The sequence below is a fragment of the Scyliorhinus torazame genome, chromosome 27 (genome assembly GCF_047496885.1).
Source record: "Scyliorhinus torazame isolate Kashiwa2021f chromosome 27, sScyTor2.1, whole genome shotgun sequence".
NCBI classification, from domain to species: Eukaryota; Metazoa; Chordata; class Chondrichthyes; order Carcharhiniformes; family Scyliorhinidae; genus Scyliorhinus; species Scyliorhinus torazame.
Window position 1 is genome coordinate 25425037 of NC_092733.1, and position 12856 is coordinate 25437892.

General features: G+C 51.5%; 1 protein-coding gene across 3 annotated transcripts in view; it reads right to left on the minus strand.

The window, feature by feature from the left end:
- LOC140403319 (adhesion G protein-coupled receptor E3-like) overlaps window positions 1–12856 on the minus strand; it is a 122686-nt gene that overhangs the window by 12706 nt on the left and 97124 nt on the right. For all 3 annotated transcript variants that reach the window (XM_072491166.1, XM_072491168.1, XM_072491167.1), the window contains 3 exons: window positions 9529–9595; window positions 1737–1828; window positions 1463–1631 (listed from right to left, as the gene is read on the minus strand). In XM_072491166.1, coding sequence (XP_072347267.1) covers window positions 1463–1631; window positions 1737–1828; window positions 9529–9595 — 328 coding nt within the window. The remainder of the gene's footprint in view (window positions 1–1462; window positions 1632–1736; window positions 1829–9528; window positions 9596–12856) is intronic.

Consider the following 12856-nt stretch of genomic DNA (forward strand, 5'->3'; position numbering starts at 1 on the left):
GAGGTGTCGGTATATCAGAGAGTGTTACAGTGAGGGGTGTCGGTATATCAGAGAGTGTTACAGTGAGGGGTGTGGGGTGTATCAGAGAGCGTTACAGTGAGGGGTGTGGGGTATATCAGAGAGTGTTACAGTGAGGGTTCTGGGGTATATCAGAGAGTGTTACAGTGAGTGGTGTGGGGGATATCAGAGTGTTACAGTAAGGGGTGTGGGGTATATCAGAGAGTGTTACAGTGAGGGGTGTGGGGTATATCAGAGAATGTTACAGTGAGGGGTGTGGGATATATCAGAGAGTGTTACAGTGAGAGGTGTCGGTATATCAGAGAGTGTTACAGTGAGGGGTCTGGGGTATATCAGAGAGTGTTACAGTGAGTGGTGTGGGGGATATCAGAGTGTTACAGTAAGGGGTGTGGGGTATATCAGAGAGTGTTACAGTGAGGGGTGTGGGGTATATCAGAGAATGTTACAGTGAGGGGTGTGGGATATATCAGAGAGTGTTACAGTGAGGGGTGTCGGTATATCAGAGAGTGTTACAGTGAGGGGTGTGGTGTATATCAGACAGTGTTGCAGTGAGGGGTGTGGGGTATATCAGAGAGTGTTACAGTGAGGGGTGTCGGTATATCAGAGAGTGTTACAGCGAGGGGTACATCAGAGAGTGTTACAGTGAGGGGTGTGGGTATATCAGACAGTGTTACAGTGAGGGGTGTGGGGTATATCAGAGAGTGTTACAGTGAGGGGTGTGGGGTATATCAGAGAGTGTTACAGTGAGGGGTGTGGGGTATATCAGAGAGTATTGCAGTGAGGGGTGTCGGGTATATCAGAGAGTTACAGTGAGGGATGTGGGGTATATCAGAGTGTTACAGTGAGGAGTGTGGGGTATATCAGAGAGTGTTACAGTGAGGGGTGTGGGGTATATCAGAGAGTGTTACAGTGAGGGGTGTGGGGTATATCAGAGAGTATTGCAGTGAGGGGTGTGGGGTATATCAGAGAGTGTTACAGTGAGGGGTGTGGGGTATATCAGAGAGTGTTACAGTGAGGGGCGTGGGGTATATCAGAGAGTGTTACAGTGAGGGGTGTGGGGTATATCAGAGAGTGTTACAGTGAGGGGAGTGGGGTATATCAGAGAGTGTTACAGTGAGGGGTGTGGGGAATACCAGAGAGAGTTACAGTGAGGGGTGTGGGGTATATCGGAGAGTGTTACAGTGAGGGGTGTGGGGTATATCAGAGAGTGTTGAAGTGAGGGGTGTGTGGTGTATCAGAGAGTGTTACAGCGAGGGGTACATCAGAGAACACTATTTACATAAATAACATTTGGAGGAAATTCGATAAACACAATTAAAACTGCTTGTCGGAACTATGATTGAGTCTCTCTGACGGGTCAGTATAACGGGAGGTATCACACCAGACTTTACACTGACTGACTGTGTTGAACATGCTGAACAAATTGAACATGACCGACTCCTACCTGTTTATTTAAGAGGCAGTGGAGAATAAAGATGAATGCCCCTTGAAGGCTGTTAATTATGATGAATATATACGCCATAGCGATGGTTTCTTCTTGAAAATGGAAAATTCCAAACACCCATGTACAGCCCAGGAGAAAAAGCTGTGCGATCGCCGTGATTGTGAAGGACCTGGTCAGTGGGAGAAAGGGAAATCAGAATTAAATCTTCAGGGGCAAAAGTGTTTGAAGAAGACAACGCTCTTCCTGCATTCAGATCCATTGGTGCCACTCATACCTGATCATCTTCAGTTTGGGTTCATCCTTCTTAATGGAGGACAACTTCTTCGCCAACGTGACCAGAGTTATGCCGTAAACAACCATATTGATCTGCAAACAGTGGTAAGATTCAGTTACGGTGTTGCCTGGGGATGTCTCAGAATTGGTAGAGTTTGCCGTACATCACGAGACTGGTCTCGGATGAATTTTGACATGGGTGCTTACAGGCCAGATACAGTAGATGTCAGAGCAAAGTTCCCGCTGTCCTATCTCAGTAAGTTAGCCAGGCTAGGTACAGAGCTAAGAGCCCTCTGTTATCCCTCCACTCTGCCCAGATCAGATTGAGAACACAATCCATTACCTCAGTTAAGATGTCGTTACACGTGGATCTCCATTTTGTTGTGTTATGCTTCTTCGTGTAGCACGAGCTGCTGCCTTGATGTATGCTTTGACAAGGGATGGTCCAGACTTTGTCATGAGTTCAACGTATTTATTGAACTATTAACACAGTTCTTAATGAGTTTGACTCTCCTGCTAATCTAACTGTAGTAACTCAGCCTATCTAAACCAGCCTGCTCTAAGCCACGTGCTGGGTGTGATGCTTCTGATCAACCCTTATGTACTCTCCAGATGTCGGTCTGTGGAAAGAGGCAGAGCATGTGTGCCCTGTCCTTTTATATGGGTTGTGTAATGCCCCCTTGTGGTAATGCCACCTCTGGGTGTCTTGACTGCTCATTGGTTGTGTCCTATTTTAAGTGTTCATTAGCTGCATGTTTGCATATCATGACATCTCCGGTGCTCCCCCTAGTACTTACTTAGTTGTGGTGTATTTACATTAACCACTTGTGTATACACAGTGATGCACATCACCACACATTTTGCATACGCTTACGTATTGTCCGAGACGGGGGTTCTGTCTCAAGCGTTCTGAATTTGATTTGATTAGATTTATTGCCACATGTCCCGAAGTACAGTGAAAATTATTTTTCTGCAGCCGAGGGAACGTACACAGTGCGTACACAGTCGGCAAAAAGAATAATCAACAGAGAACATTGACAAATGGTACATCAGCAAACAGTGATTGGTTACAGCGCAGAACAAGGGGCCAAACAAAGCAAATACATGAGCATGTATTTGCATCTAGATCCAAAAACGATGTACGAAGGTCTCGAAGAGAGGTCTAATCAGGCTTTCTGCTCAGTCCGTGGTTCCACCCCCCAGGTTGTGGGTGGGAGTTGAGCTGTGGGATTGAACAGGAGGAGGTCATGTGGCCCCGTGAACCGGTTCTGTCATCAACGTGGTCATGGCTGATCTGTGAACTAACTCCACGGCTGGCATTTAATGACGGAGGGGGGCTTGTAAGGCCTCCTCTGGGATGAAGGGCACCCAGGACTGGCAGTCCCACTGCCCCTGAGCCGTAGCGTCACAGATATTTACAGCATGGAAACAGGCCCTTCGGCCCAGCTTGTCCATGCCGCCCACTTTCTATCACCAAGCTAGTCCCACTTGCCCGCATTTGGCCCATATTCCTCTATACCCACCCTGCCCATGTAACTTTCTAACTTCTTTTTAAAAGACAAAACCATACCTGCCTCTACCACTGCCTCTGGTAGCCCGTTCCAGACGTTCTCCACCCTCTGTGTGAAGAAATTTCCCCTCTGGTCTCTTTTGTATCTCTCCCCTCTCACCTTAAACCTATGTCCTCTAGTTCTAGACTCCTCTACCTTTGGGAAAAGATGTTTACTATATACCTTATCTATGCTCCTAATTTTTTTATAGACCTCTATAAGTTCACCCCTAAGTCTCCTACGCTCCAGGGAAAGAAGTCCCAGCCTATCCAGCCTCTCCTCATAACTCAGACCATCAAGTCCTGGTAGCATCCTCGTAAATCCCTTCTGCACTCTTTCTAGTTTAACGATATCCCTCCAATAATAGGGTGACCAGAACTGTACACAGCCACCAGCAAGTGCATCGAACGGCAGCACCAACAGGAAGGCAGTGGCCACTGCCGGTATGACACCCACCTGAGGGCTAGGACAGTGGGTGCGATTTGGCAGCCAGATAGGTGATGACAGGAGGAGTTTTGTGGAGTAGGGGCCGTGGCGGGGGCCAGCTGATAGGGGTCAACTGCACGAGGGGGATGGCTCTCATTGCACCCCCCATTTCCCAATGCCGGGTCCCTCCATCAGTCACTGAGTGCCTTTGAACGAGGGAACGCCACCTGCAGCACCCTCCCCACTATCAAACTCACCGCGGAGAAGGGAATTAAACTTTGCCCCACACAGCTGCCTTTGCCCTTAACCCCCAACACCATTGCTTCACAAAAAGCTATTGATCTTGTGATGAACGGTTATTGTATTACTGTCCCCTTATCATCATGTAAGGTGATGTCCCCTTTAAGACCGGTCTTGGAACCCTGGGGGACTCCGCCTCTGGCTCCGCCCACCTGGGAGTCGTATATAAGGGACCGCCTTGCAGGCGGCACCCAGTAAGCACCCGTCTCGGCACCAGGCTAGTTCTTAGCTTATTAAAGCCTTCTTTACCGTTTTACTCTCTAGCGTCATTATTGAGGGTACATCAATTTAATAAGCTAAACTACATCAGGATGGACGCAGGCCTAAAACCAGAGAATCTCAATCTGGAAGCCCGGCACCGGAGGCAAAGGAAATTTTTCAATACTGGCTCCGATGCTTCGAGGCCTATCTGGACTCCTCAGAGACTCCCATCCTGGGGCCAGGCAAGCTGAGCCTACTCCACGTCTGGGTGAGTCACAGAATCTCCGCCAAGCTCGAAAAGGCGACTACCTACGAAGAGGCGGTTGAGATACTACGCAAGCGGTTTGTCAAACCCATCAACGAGGTACATGCCCGTCATCTGCTCTCTACCTGTCGGCAGCTCTCGGGGGAAACGCTAGACGAATTTGTAGAAAAACTCACCACGCTCACCAGGAATTGGAATCATCAGGATGTGACGGGGGAACTCCATATGAACCAGCACATCAGAGTCGCTTTCGTGTCCGGCATTCGCTCGACCTACATCCGGCAGCGACTACCCGAAAACGGGGATGTGGTGTTAGAGGTATTACGGTACCTGATAGTTTGGAGCACCATTGGTGGAAACTGTATGCTTTCTATTGGTTAGGATGTATGGTAGCGCCGCCCTGCTGGTGGGGTATAAGAGTCCGTGCTGCCCCAGCAGCCTTCATTCTGTACCTGAGCTGCTGGGGAAACATCTAGCTTATTAAAGCCTCCAGTTGGACTACAACCTCGCTTTAGTGGTCATTGATCGTGCATCAGGGGCAAAAGACCTCCAGGACGCACTAACGCTCGCCACCTTGCTGGAAGTGGCCAGACATAATTTAGGCACGTACCCCGCGGACCCTGCGAGCCCCCCTCGGACTTACCCAGACTCGGCCACGTTACGGGCCTGCACCGCGCGGCGGCCCGCCCAGACCGGGGGCACACCGTGCTATTTCTGTGGGCAGGGCTAGCACCCACGACCACGCTGCCCAGCCCGCCTGGCCGTCTGCAGCGACTGCGGGAAGAAGGGGCATTTTACGAGGGTGTGCCTGGCCAGGCCCAAGGGCCAGAAACACAAAGAACACCAGGCCCGGAAATCAGGCTCACAGGCCCGCAGGCCTCGCAACGCGGCTGCGCATCAACCCGACACGCCCCCTTCTGACACGTCATCTGCCTCGTGTGAATCATGGGGACGGCCATCTTGACGGCGGCCATCTTCTCGACCCGATACGTGCAACCGACGGCGGCGGCCATTTTACAAATCTGACTCGGCTGAGGACTCGGGCTACCCGCGAGTGGGAGCGATCACCCTCGAAAAAGCGCGGCCAAAATACCTGCAGAACTCTATGATGCAGGTCCAGGTCAACGGGCACGACACTTCATGCCTTTTCAACTCAGGGAGCACGAAGAGCTTTATTCATCCAGAAACGGTAAGGCGCTGCTCCTTGCGCACCCATCCCGTGTCCCAAACCATAGCCCTCGCATCCGGGTCCCACTCGGTCCAAATCAAGGGGTGTTGTATTGCGGATCTCTCGATCCAGGGCGCCGAATACAACCGTTTCAAACTGTATATCCTCCCTCACCTCTGCGCCCCCCCTGCTGCTCGGACTGGATTTCCAGTGCAGCCACCGAAGCCTAACACTGAAGTTCGGCGGACCCTTGCACCCCCCCCTCACGATATGCAGCCTTGCGACACTGAAAGTCGCACCCCCCTCTCTATTCTCGAACCTCACTCCCGACTGTAAGCCCGTCGCCACCAGGAGCCGGCGGTACAGTGCCCAAGATATGACTTTTATCAAGTCAGAGGTCCAGCGTTTACTGGGAGAGGGGGTCATCGAGGCTAGCAACAGCCCCTGGAGAGCACAAGTGGTGGTAGTCCGGTCTGGGGAAAAGTAACGGATGGTCATGGATTATAGCCAGACCATAAACCGCTTCATGCAGTTCGTTGCGTACCCCCTTCCTCGCGTAGCAGAAATGGTAAATCGGATCGCCCAATACCGGGTATTTTCCAGGGTTGATCTCAAATCCGCCTACCACCAGCTCCAACCGAAAGACCGCCCCTATACTGCCTTCGAAGCAGCCGGCCGGCTCTTCCACTTCCTCAGGGTCCCCTTCGGCGTCACAAATGGGGTCTCCATCTTCCAGAGGGCGATGGACCAAATGGTGGACCAGTACGGCTTGCGGGCTACATATCCGTACTTGGACAATGTCATCATCTGCGGCCATGATCAGCAGGACCATGACGCGAACCTCGAAAAGTTCCTCCAGACCGCCCGAGCCCTTAACCTGACCTATAACAAGGAAAATTGCGTTTTCCACACCACCCGGCTGGCCATCCTCGGCTATGTCGTGGAAAATGGGGTCCTAGGTCCCGACTCCGACCGCATGCGAAGGAACTTCCCCTCCCCTGCAGCCTGAAGGCCCTCAAATGGTGCTTGGGGCTTTTCTCCTATTACGCCCAGTAGGTCCCCAAATATGCGGATAAAGCCCGCCCACTCCTAAAGACAACAATATTCCCCCAGTCGGCAGAGGCCCGATCGGCCTTCAGCCGCATCAAGGCCGACATCAACAAGGCTGCTATGCACGCGGTGAATGAAACTATCCCTTTCCAGGTAGAGAGCGATGCGTCAGACATCGCCCTGGCTGCTACCCTCAACCAGGCAGGCAGACCAGTAGCGTTCTTCTCCCGGACCCTCACCGCCTCCGAGATTCGACACTCTGCAGTCGAGAAGGAGGCACAAGCCATTGTGGAGGCTGTGCAGCACTGGAGGCACTACCTAGCCGGTAGGAGGTTCACCCTCGTCACCGACCAATGGTCGGTAGCCTTCATGTTTGATAACGCACAACGGGGCAAAATAAAAAACGATAAAATTTCGAGGTGGAGGATCGAACTCTCCACCTACACGTATGATATCAAGTATCGTCCAGGGGAGCTCAATGAGCCCCCAGATGCCCTGTCCCGCGGCACGTGCGCCAACGCGCAGGAGGACCGCCTGCAAGCCATCCACAATGACCTCTGCCACCCGGGGGTTACCCGGCTCGTCCACTTTATCAAGTCCCGCAAGCTATCTTACTCAACCGAGGAGGTCAAGGCCATGACCAGGGCCTGCCAGATCTGCGCGGAGTGCAAACCGCACTGCTACCGGCCAGACAAGGCTTGTCTCGTGAAGGCCTCGGGGCCCTTTGAGGGACTAAGTGTGGACTTCAAGGGCCCCCTCCCCTCACTGTCATTGCCGAGTTCTCCCGCTTCCCATTCGCCGTGCCCTGTCCCGATATGACCTCGGCCACCGTGATAAAGGCACTGCACAGCATCTTCACCCTGTTTGGTTTCCCCGCTTATTTCCACAGCCACCGGGGTACATCGTTCATGAGCGATGAACTGCGTCAGTATCTGCTCAGCAAAGGCATCGCCTCGAGCAGAACGACCAGTTATAACCCGTGGGGAAACGGGCAGGTGGAGAGGGAGAACGCAACAGTTTGGAAGGCTGTCCTTCTGGCCCTACGGTCGAGATGTCTCCCAACCACCCGCTGGCAGGAGGTCCTACCCGATGCCCTGCACTCCATTAGGTCACTCCTCTGCACGGCCACGAATGAGACCCCTCACAGGTAGAAGAACAGCCATGACCTAGTAGAATGGTGGAGCAGGCCCAAGGGGTTGAATGGCCTACTCTTGCTCCTATTTCCTCTGTACACACCACTACCAATGGGTTTAATGCCAAGGATCAGTTGTGGCAAATCATCTCAGGCCATTAAATTCTTTGCAAGAGAACGTTTCTTCAATCACTTTCTTGGATCGAGAGTATCTTGGGATCAGAGCTTCATGTCTTTGAGTTACTTGCAATGAAAATAATTTCTCTACGTCTTTTCTGCAACCTTCCTTCAGTTTAACTGATGGGACAGCATCGAGGGAGCACATTGTTGCCCTCTCTTTTCAGTCAATCTGCAACAATCTGGGATGAGACCAAAATGAAGGAATATTTCCATATCTAGCGTCGATTTTCTCAAATTTGGCAACTGAGGTTGTTAATCAGAAGGGAACGCTGGTTGCATGGGATGGCACATTGGTTAGCACTGTTGCATCACGCCGTCAGGGACCCAAGGTTCGATTCCAGCCGTGGGTGACTATCTGTGTGGAGTTTGCACCTTCTCCCCGTAGCCACTTGGGTTTTCCCCCGGGAGCTCCGGGTTCCTCCCACAGCCCAAAGATGTGTAGTTTTAGGTGGATGGGCCTTGACAAATTACCTCTTAGCGTCCAGAGGTTGCAGGGATAGGGGGAGGGTGTGGGCCTAGGTGGGGTGCTCTTTCAGAGGGTTGATGCAGACTCGATGGGCTGAATGGCCTCCTTCTGCACTGTTGGGATTCTAGGTGCCGTAACTGCGGTGAGTATACGAGCATTGTGAACATTGTTCAGAACAGAAAGGGGTCATAATACCGACTGGTTGATATATTTTTTCAGAGATGAATCCCATTTATCACATAATCTCTTTTCACTGCAGGTTGCCCCCCCCCCCCCCCCCCCAGGGTCTATCTCTGCTCATGTCGTCCACAGCACTGTTACCTCTTCATTGAAAGGATTCTATCTGAGTGCATCCAGCTTCCCTCATGTTTTAAGGAGTGTGTTTCAATAATCTATGTGTCCCTCACTCTCTGTGTGCTACTCGCTCACTGTGTGTCCCTCGCTCTCTGTGTGTCCCAGCACTCTGTGTGTCCCTCGCTCTCTGTGTGCCCCTCTCTCTGTGTGTCCCTCGCTCACTGTGTGTCCCTCGCTCTCTGTGTGTCCCTCGCTCTCTGTGTGTGTCCCTCGCTCTCTTCAGCCCCATTGCGCACATCGCAGCTGAGCCAGGTCCAGCTCCCTTGAGAAGTAAGTTTTCCACAGATATTTCAATGTGATCCTTGATGTGTTATCTGAGTCGGTTTAACATTGACTGCACCTGGCTGCAGTGAGACTAGAAACAGGCTTCCGACACAGGAGATGGTCCAACACTGTTTTATTGAACCTGCTGGTTGCTGTACATCGTCTGCTTTGGGTTGACATTCTATTAATCTAAACTGATAACCGCTGACTGGCTTGACCAGACTAGCTCTCTTGTCACATGGAGACGCTGCTCACGGCCTTGTGCACTCTAATGCCTTGTGTGTTTTGTCTTAATGCCTTGTGTGTTTTATAGTGGTAGTGTCCTGTCTGGTGATTGGTTGTTCTGTGTCGTGTGTGTTCATTGGTCATCCTGTGTGTCAATCACTGCCTGTCTGCATCTCATTATATCCATGAGTGGATATTATGACAAACCTCACCATTATAATCGCACACACCGGCCCCAGGAAACTCCACAGGAAACCATTTTCCAACGAGAGCCAGCAACTGCAACAATGGAAAGAAATAGACGATTAACAATGTTGTACAAAGAGGACCAGACTGAAAGCAATCGATTTTTGGATGCTAAGGAATATGATAGGACAGATACACTGAGTTGACGGAGAACTTCAATGCCACTCGAGTGCTGGGCAATGTCCATAGAATCATAGAATTTACAGTGCAGAAGGAGGCCATTTGGCCCATCGAGTCTGCACCGACTCTTGGAAAGAGCACCCGACTTAAGTCCACACCTCCACCCTATCCCTGTAACCCAGTAACCCCACTTCACCTTTTTTGGTCACTAAGGGCAATTTATCATGGCCAATCCACCTAACCTGCACATCTTTGGACTGTGGGAGGAAACCAGAGCACCCGGAGGAAACCCACGCAGACACGGGGAGGATGTGCAGACTCCGCACAGACAGTGACCCAAGCCGGAATCGAACCTGGGACCCTGGAGCTGCGAAGAAACGTTTCTAACTACTGTGCTACCGTGCTGTCCATCTCCCACAAGACAGAATCAAAGCAGTGCCCCTTGACATTCAATGGCATTATCATCTCTGTATCCCCCACTATCAATATCCTGGGGGTGACCATTGATCAGAAACTGAACTGGACCCAGCCATATTATGTGGCTACCAGGGCAGGTCAGAGGCTGGGAATTCTGTGGCGAGTAACTCACCTCCTGACCCCCCAAAGCGTGTCCACCCATCTACAAGGCACAAGTCAGGAGTGTGATGGAATATTCCCCCACTTGCCTGGGTGAGCGCAGCTCCAACAACACTCAAGAAGCTCAACACCATCCAGGACAAAGCAGCTCCATGTGATTGGCACCCCATCCACCTCCTTCACCATTCACTCCCTCCACCGCCAACGCACAGTGGCAACGGTATATACTATTCACAAGATGCACTGCAGCAACTCACCAAAGATCCTTTGAAAGCACCTCCCACACTCGCAACCTCCACGACCGAGCAGAATAGGAAGAACAGATACCTGGGAATGGTAGCGCAGTGGTTAGCACCGTTGCTTCACCGCGCCAGGGTCACGGGTTCGATTCCCGGCTTGAGTCACCGTCTGTGCGGAGTCTGCACGTTCTCCCCGTGTCTGCGTGGGTTTCCTCCGGGTGCTCCGGTTTCCTCCCACAAGTCCCGAAAGATGTGCTTGTTTGGTGAATCAGACATTCTGAATTCTCCCTCTGTGACCTCGAACAGGCGCCGGAATGTGGCGACTAGGGGCTTTTCACAGTAACTTCATTGCAGTGTTAATGTAAGCCTACTTGTGACGCCAACAAAAATTATTATTGCTACTATTGGATTTATAGGGTAAGTCAGTGATGCGCAATCATTTGCTCTTTGTGAAAAAACTAAAAATAAATCCAGTTTGTCTGGGGAATGAGGTGAGCGTCGGGACAGCAAGGAGCATTTGGACCACGGGCTCAAGTCATTCATATTGCGGCTGAGAGGCAGACGCTGATTCATCTCAGTGACAAGGAAGTTTGAACAAGCTGCCAAGGCCTATAAATATGCTTCAGTGGAACAGGCCTGTCTGTTACTCTCACGGAGCTTCCCAAAGCATTTGAAGCACGCAGAAAGGAATTTGGGAGCCAAAGAAACAACCGAACTAACAGGACTTGCATTTTCTTTTTCAAACCTTATCTTGTTGTCAGGGTATCCCCTACCCCCCCGGACCTTCACCTAGACTGGGTCAGAGAATCCCTACCGTGCAGAAGGAAGCCATTCGGCCCATCGAGTCTCTGGGAGGTCACTGAGAGCGGACTCTGGTGCTGTTGCGTAGGCAAATTAACGCAGACATTAAGAAGCGAAGCAAGTGACTGATTGGTTGATTATACACAGCTCCAGTTATTGAAAGTAGAGAGTGGATTAGCGAAAGTAACAGGCGAACAAGGGGCAGGAGCCCCTCCAGCCTGCTCCTCAATTTAATAAGGCCCTCGCTGATCGGATGACAGCCTAAAATCTGCATCTGCAGAAGGAGGCCACTTGGCCCATCGAGTCTGCACCGACCCTCTGAAAGAGCACCCTAACTCAGCCCACACCCCGCCCTAGCCACATGACCCCACCTAACCTGCACATCTTTGGACACTAAGAGACAAGTTAGCATGGCCGATCCACGTAAAACCTGCACATCCTTGGACTGTGGGAGGAAACCGGAGCACCCGGAGGAAACCCACGCAGACACGGGGAGAACGTGCAGACTCCGCACAGACAGTCGCCCGAGGCCGGAATTGAACCTGGGTCCCTTGCGCTGTGAGGCAGCGGTGTTAACCACTGTGTCAACCTACCTCCAATAACCTATACGAATGAAACATCTTATAGCTAATGTGTTAATTGGACATCAAACCTGCAGCCTCCCTTTTATTTTACTTTGAGAGCATTCCGCTTGTGGATTTCCCCCCCCCCCCCCCCCCCCCCCCCGCTTAAAGCTGGCAGGAGCAGGGGAACAGCAGATAACGCCATGGATCGCGGAAAACCATTCTGGAAAGGTTCGCGAGGGGAGGTGAAAGGGGGAAGGGTGGGTGGGAGTGGTTTGGGGTTCTGCCGGCCAGTCAGGACATGGGGAAGGCCGTAGTTAAGTCCCACCGGGAGAGGAGGCCTGAGGTTCCCTTGTCGGTCTGGCAACATCAACCCTGCCCGCTCCTGTCTGTGTGGGGTCTCGAGGAATGGATCAAAGGACAATTTGCCGGGGCCTCTCTGGGCCTGGTCACCAGCTTTACAGACACAGCCTGCACCATTGCACCAGAGCGCTGATGACATGGTAAGATTGCGACTTCCCCCACTTTAAATAGATCTCCCAATTTCCTGGCATTTGTGACCACTTAGACTGTTGGATTTCTGCCACTTAAAATGGTGCTGGGAGAACACAGCCAACTCCCTCCCTCCCTCCAGCCAGCTATTTTAACCATTTGCGACCCCGCATCCCTCCCCCTGTAATTCAGGTTAAAATTAGGGATTAAGTATATACATTACTTTTTTTAATAAACTTGAAGCGCCCAATTCTTTTTTTCCCAATTAAGGGACAATTCAGCGGGGCCAATCCACCTACCCTGCACATCTTTGAGTTGTGGAGGTGAGACCCACGCAGACACGGGGAGAATGTGCAAACTCCACACGGACAGTAACCCAGAGTCAGGATTGAGCCCGGGTCCTCGGCACCGTGAGGCAGCAGTGCTAACCACTGCGCCACCCGACCACCCCAAATATAGAGGTTAATGCACTTTTTGATGGTCTATTTTTTTACTTCTCTCTA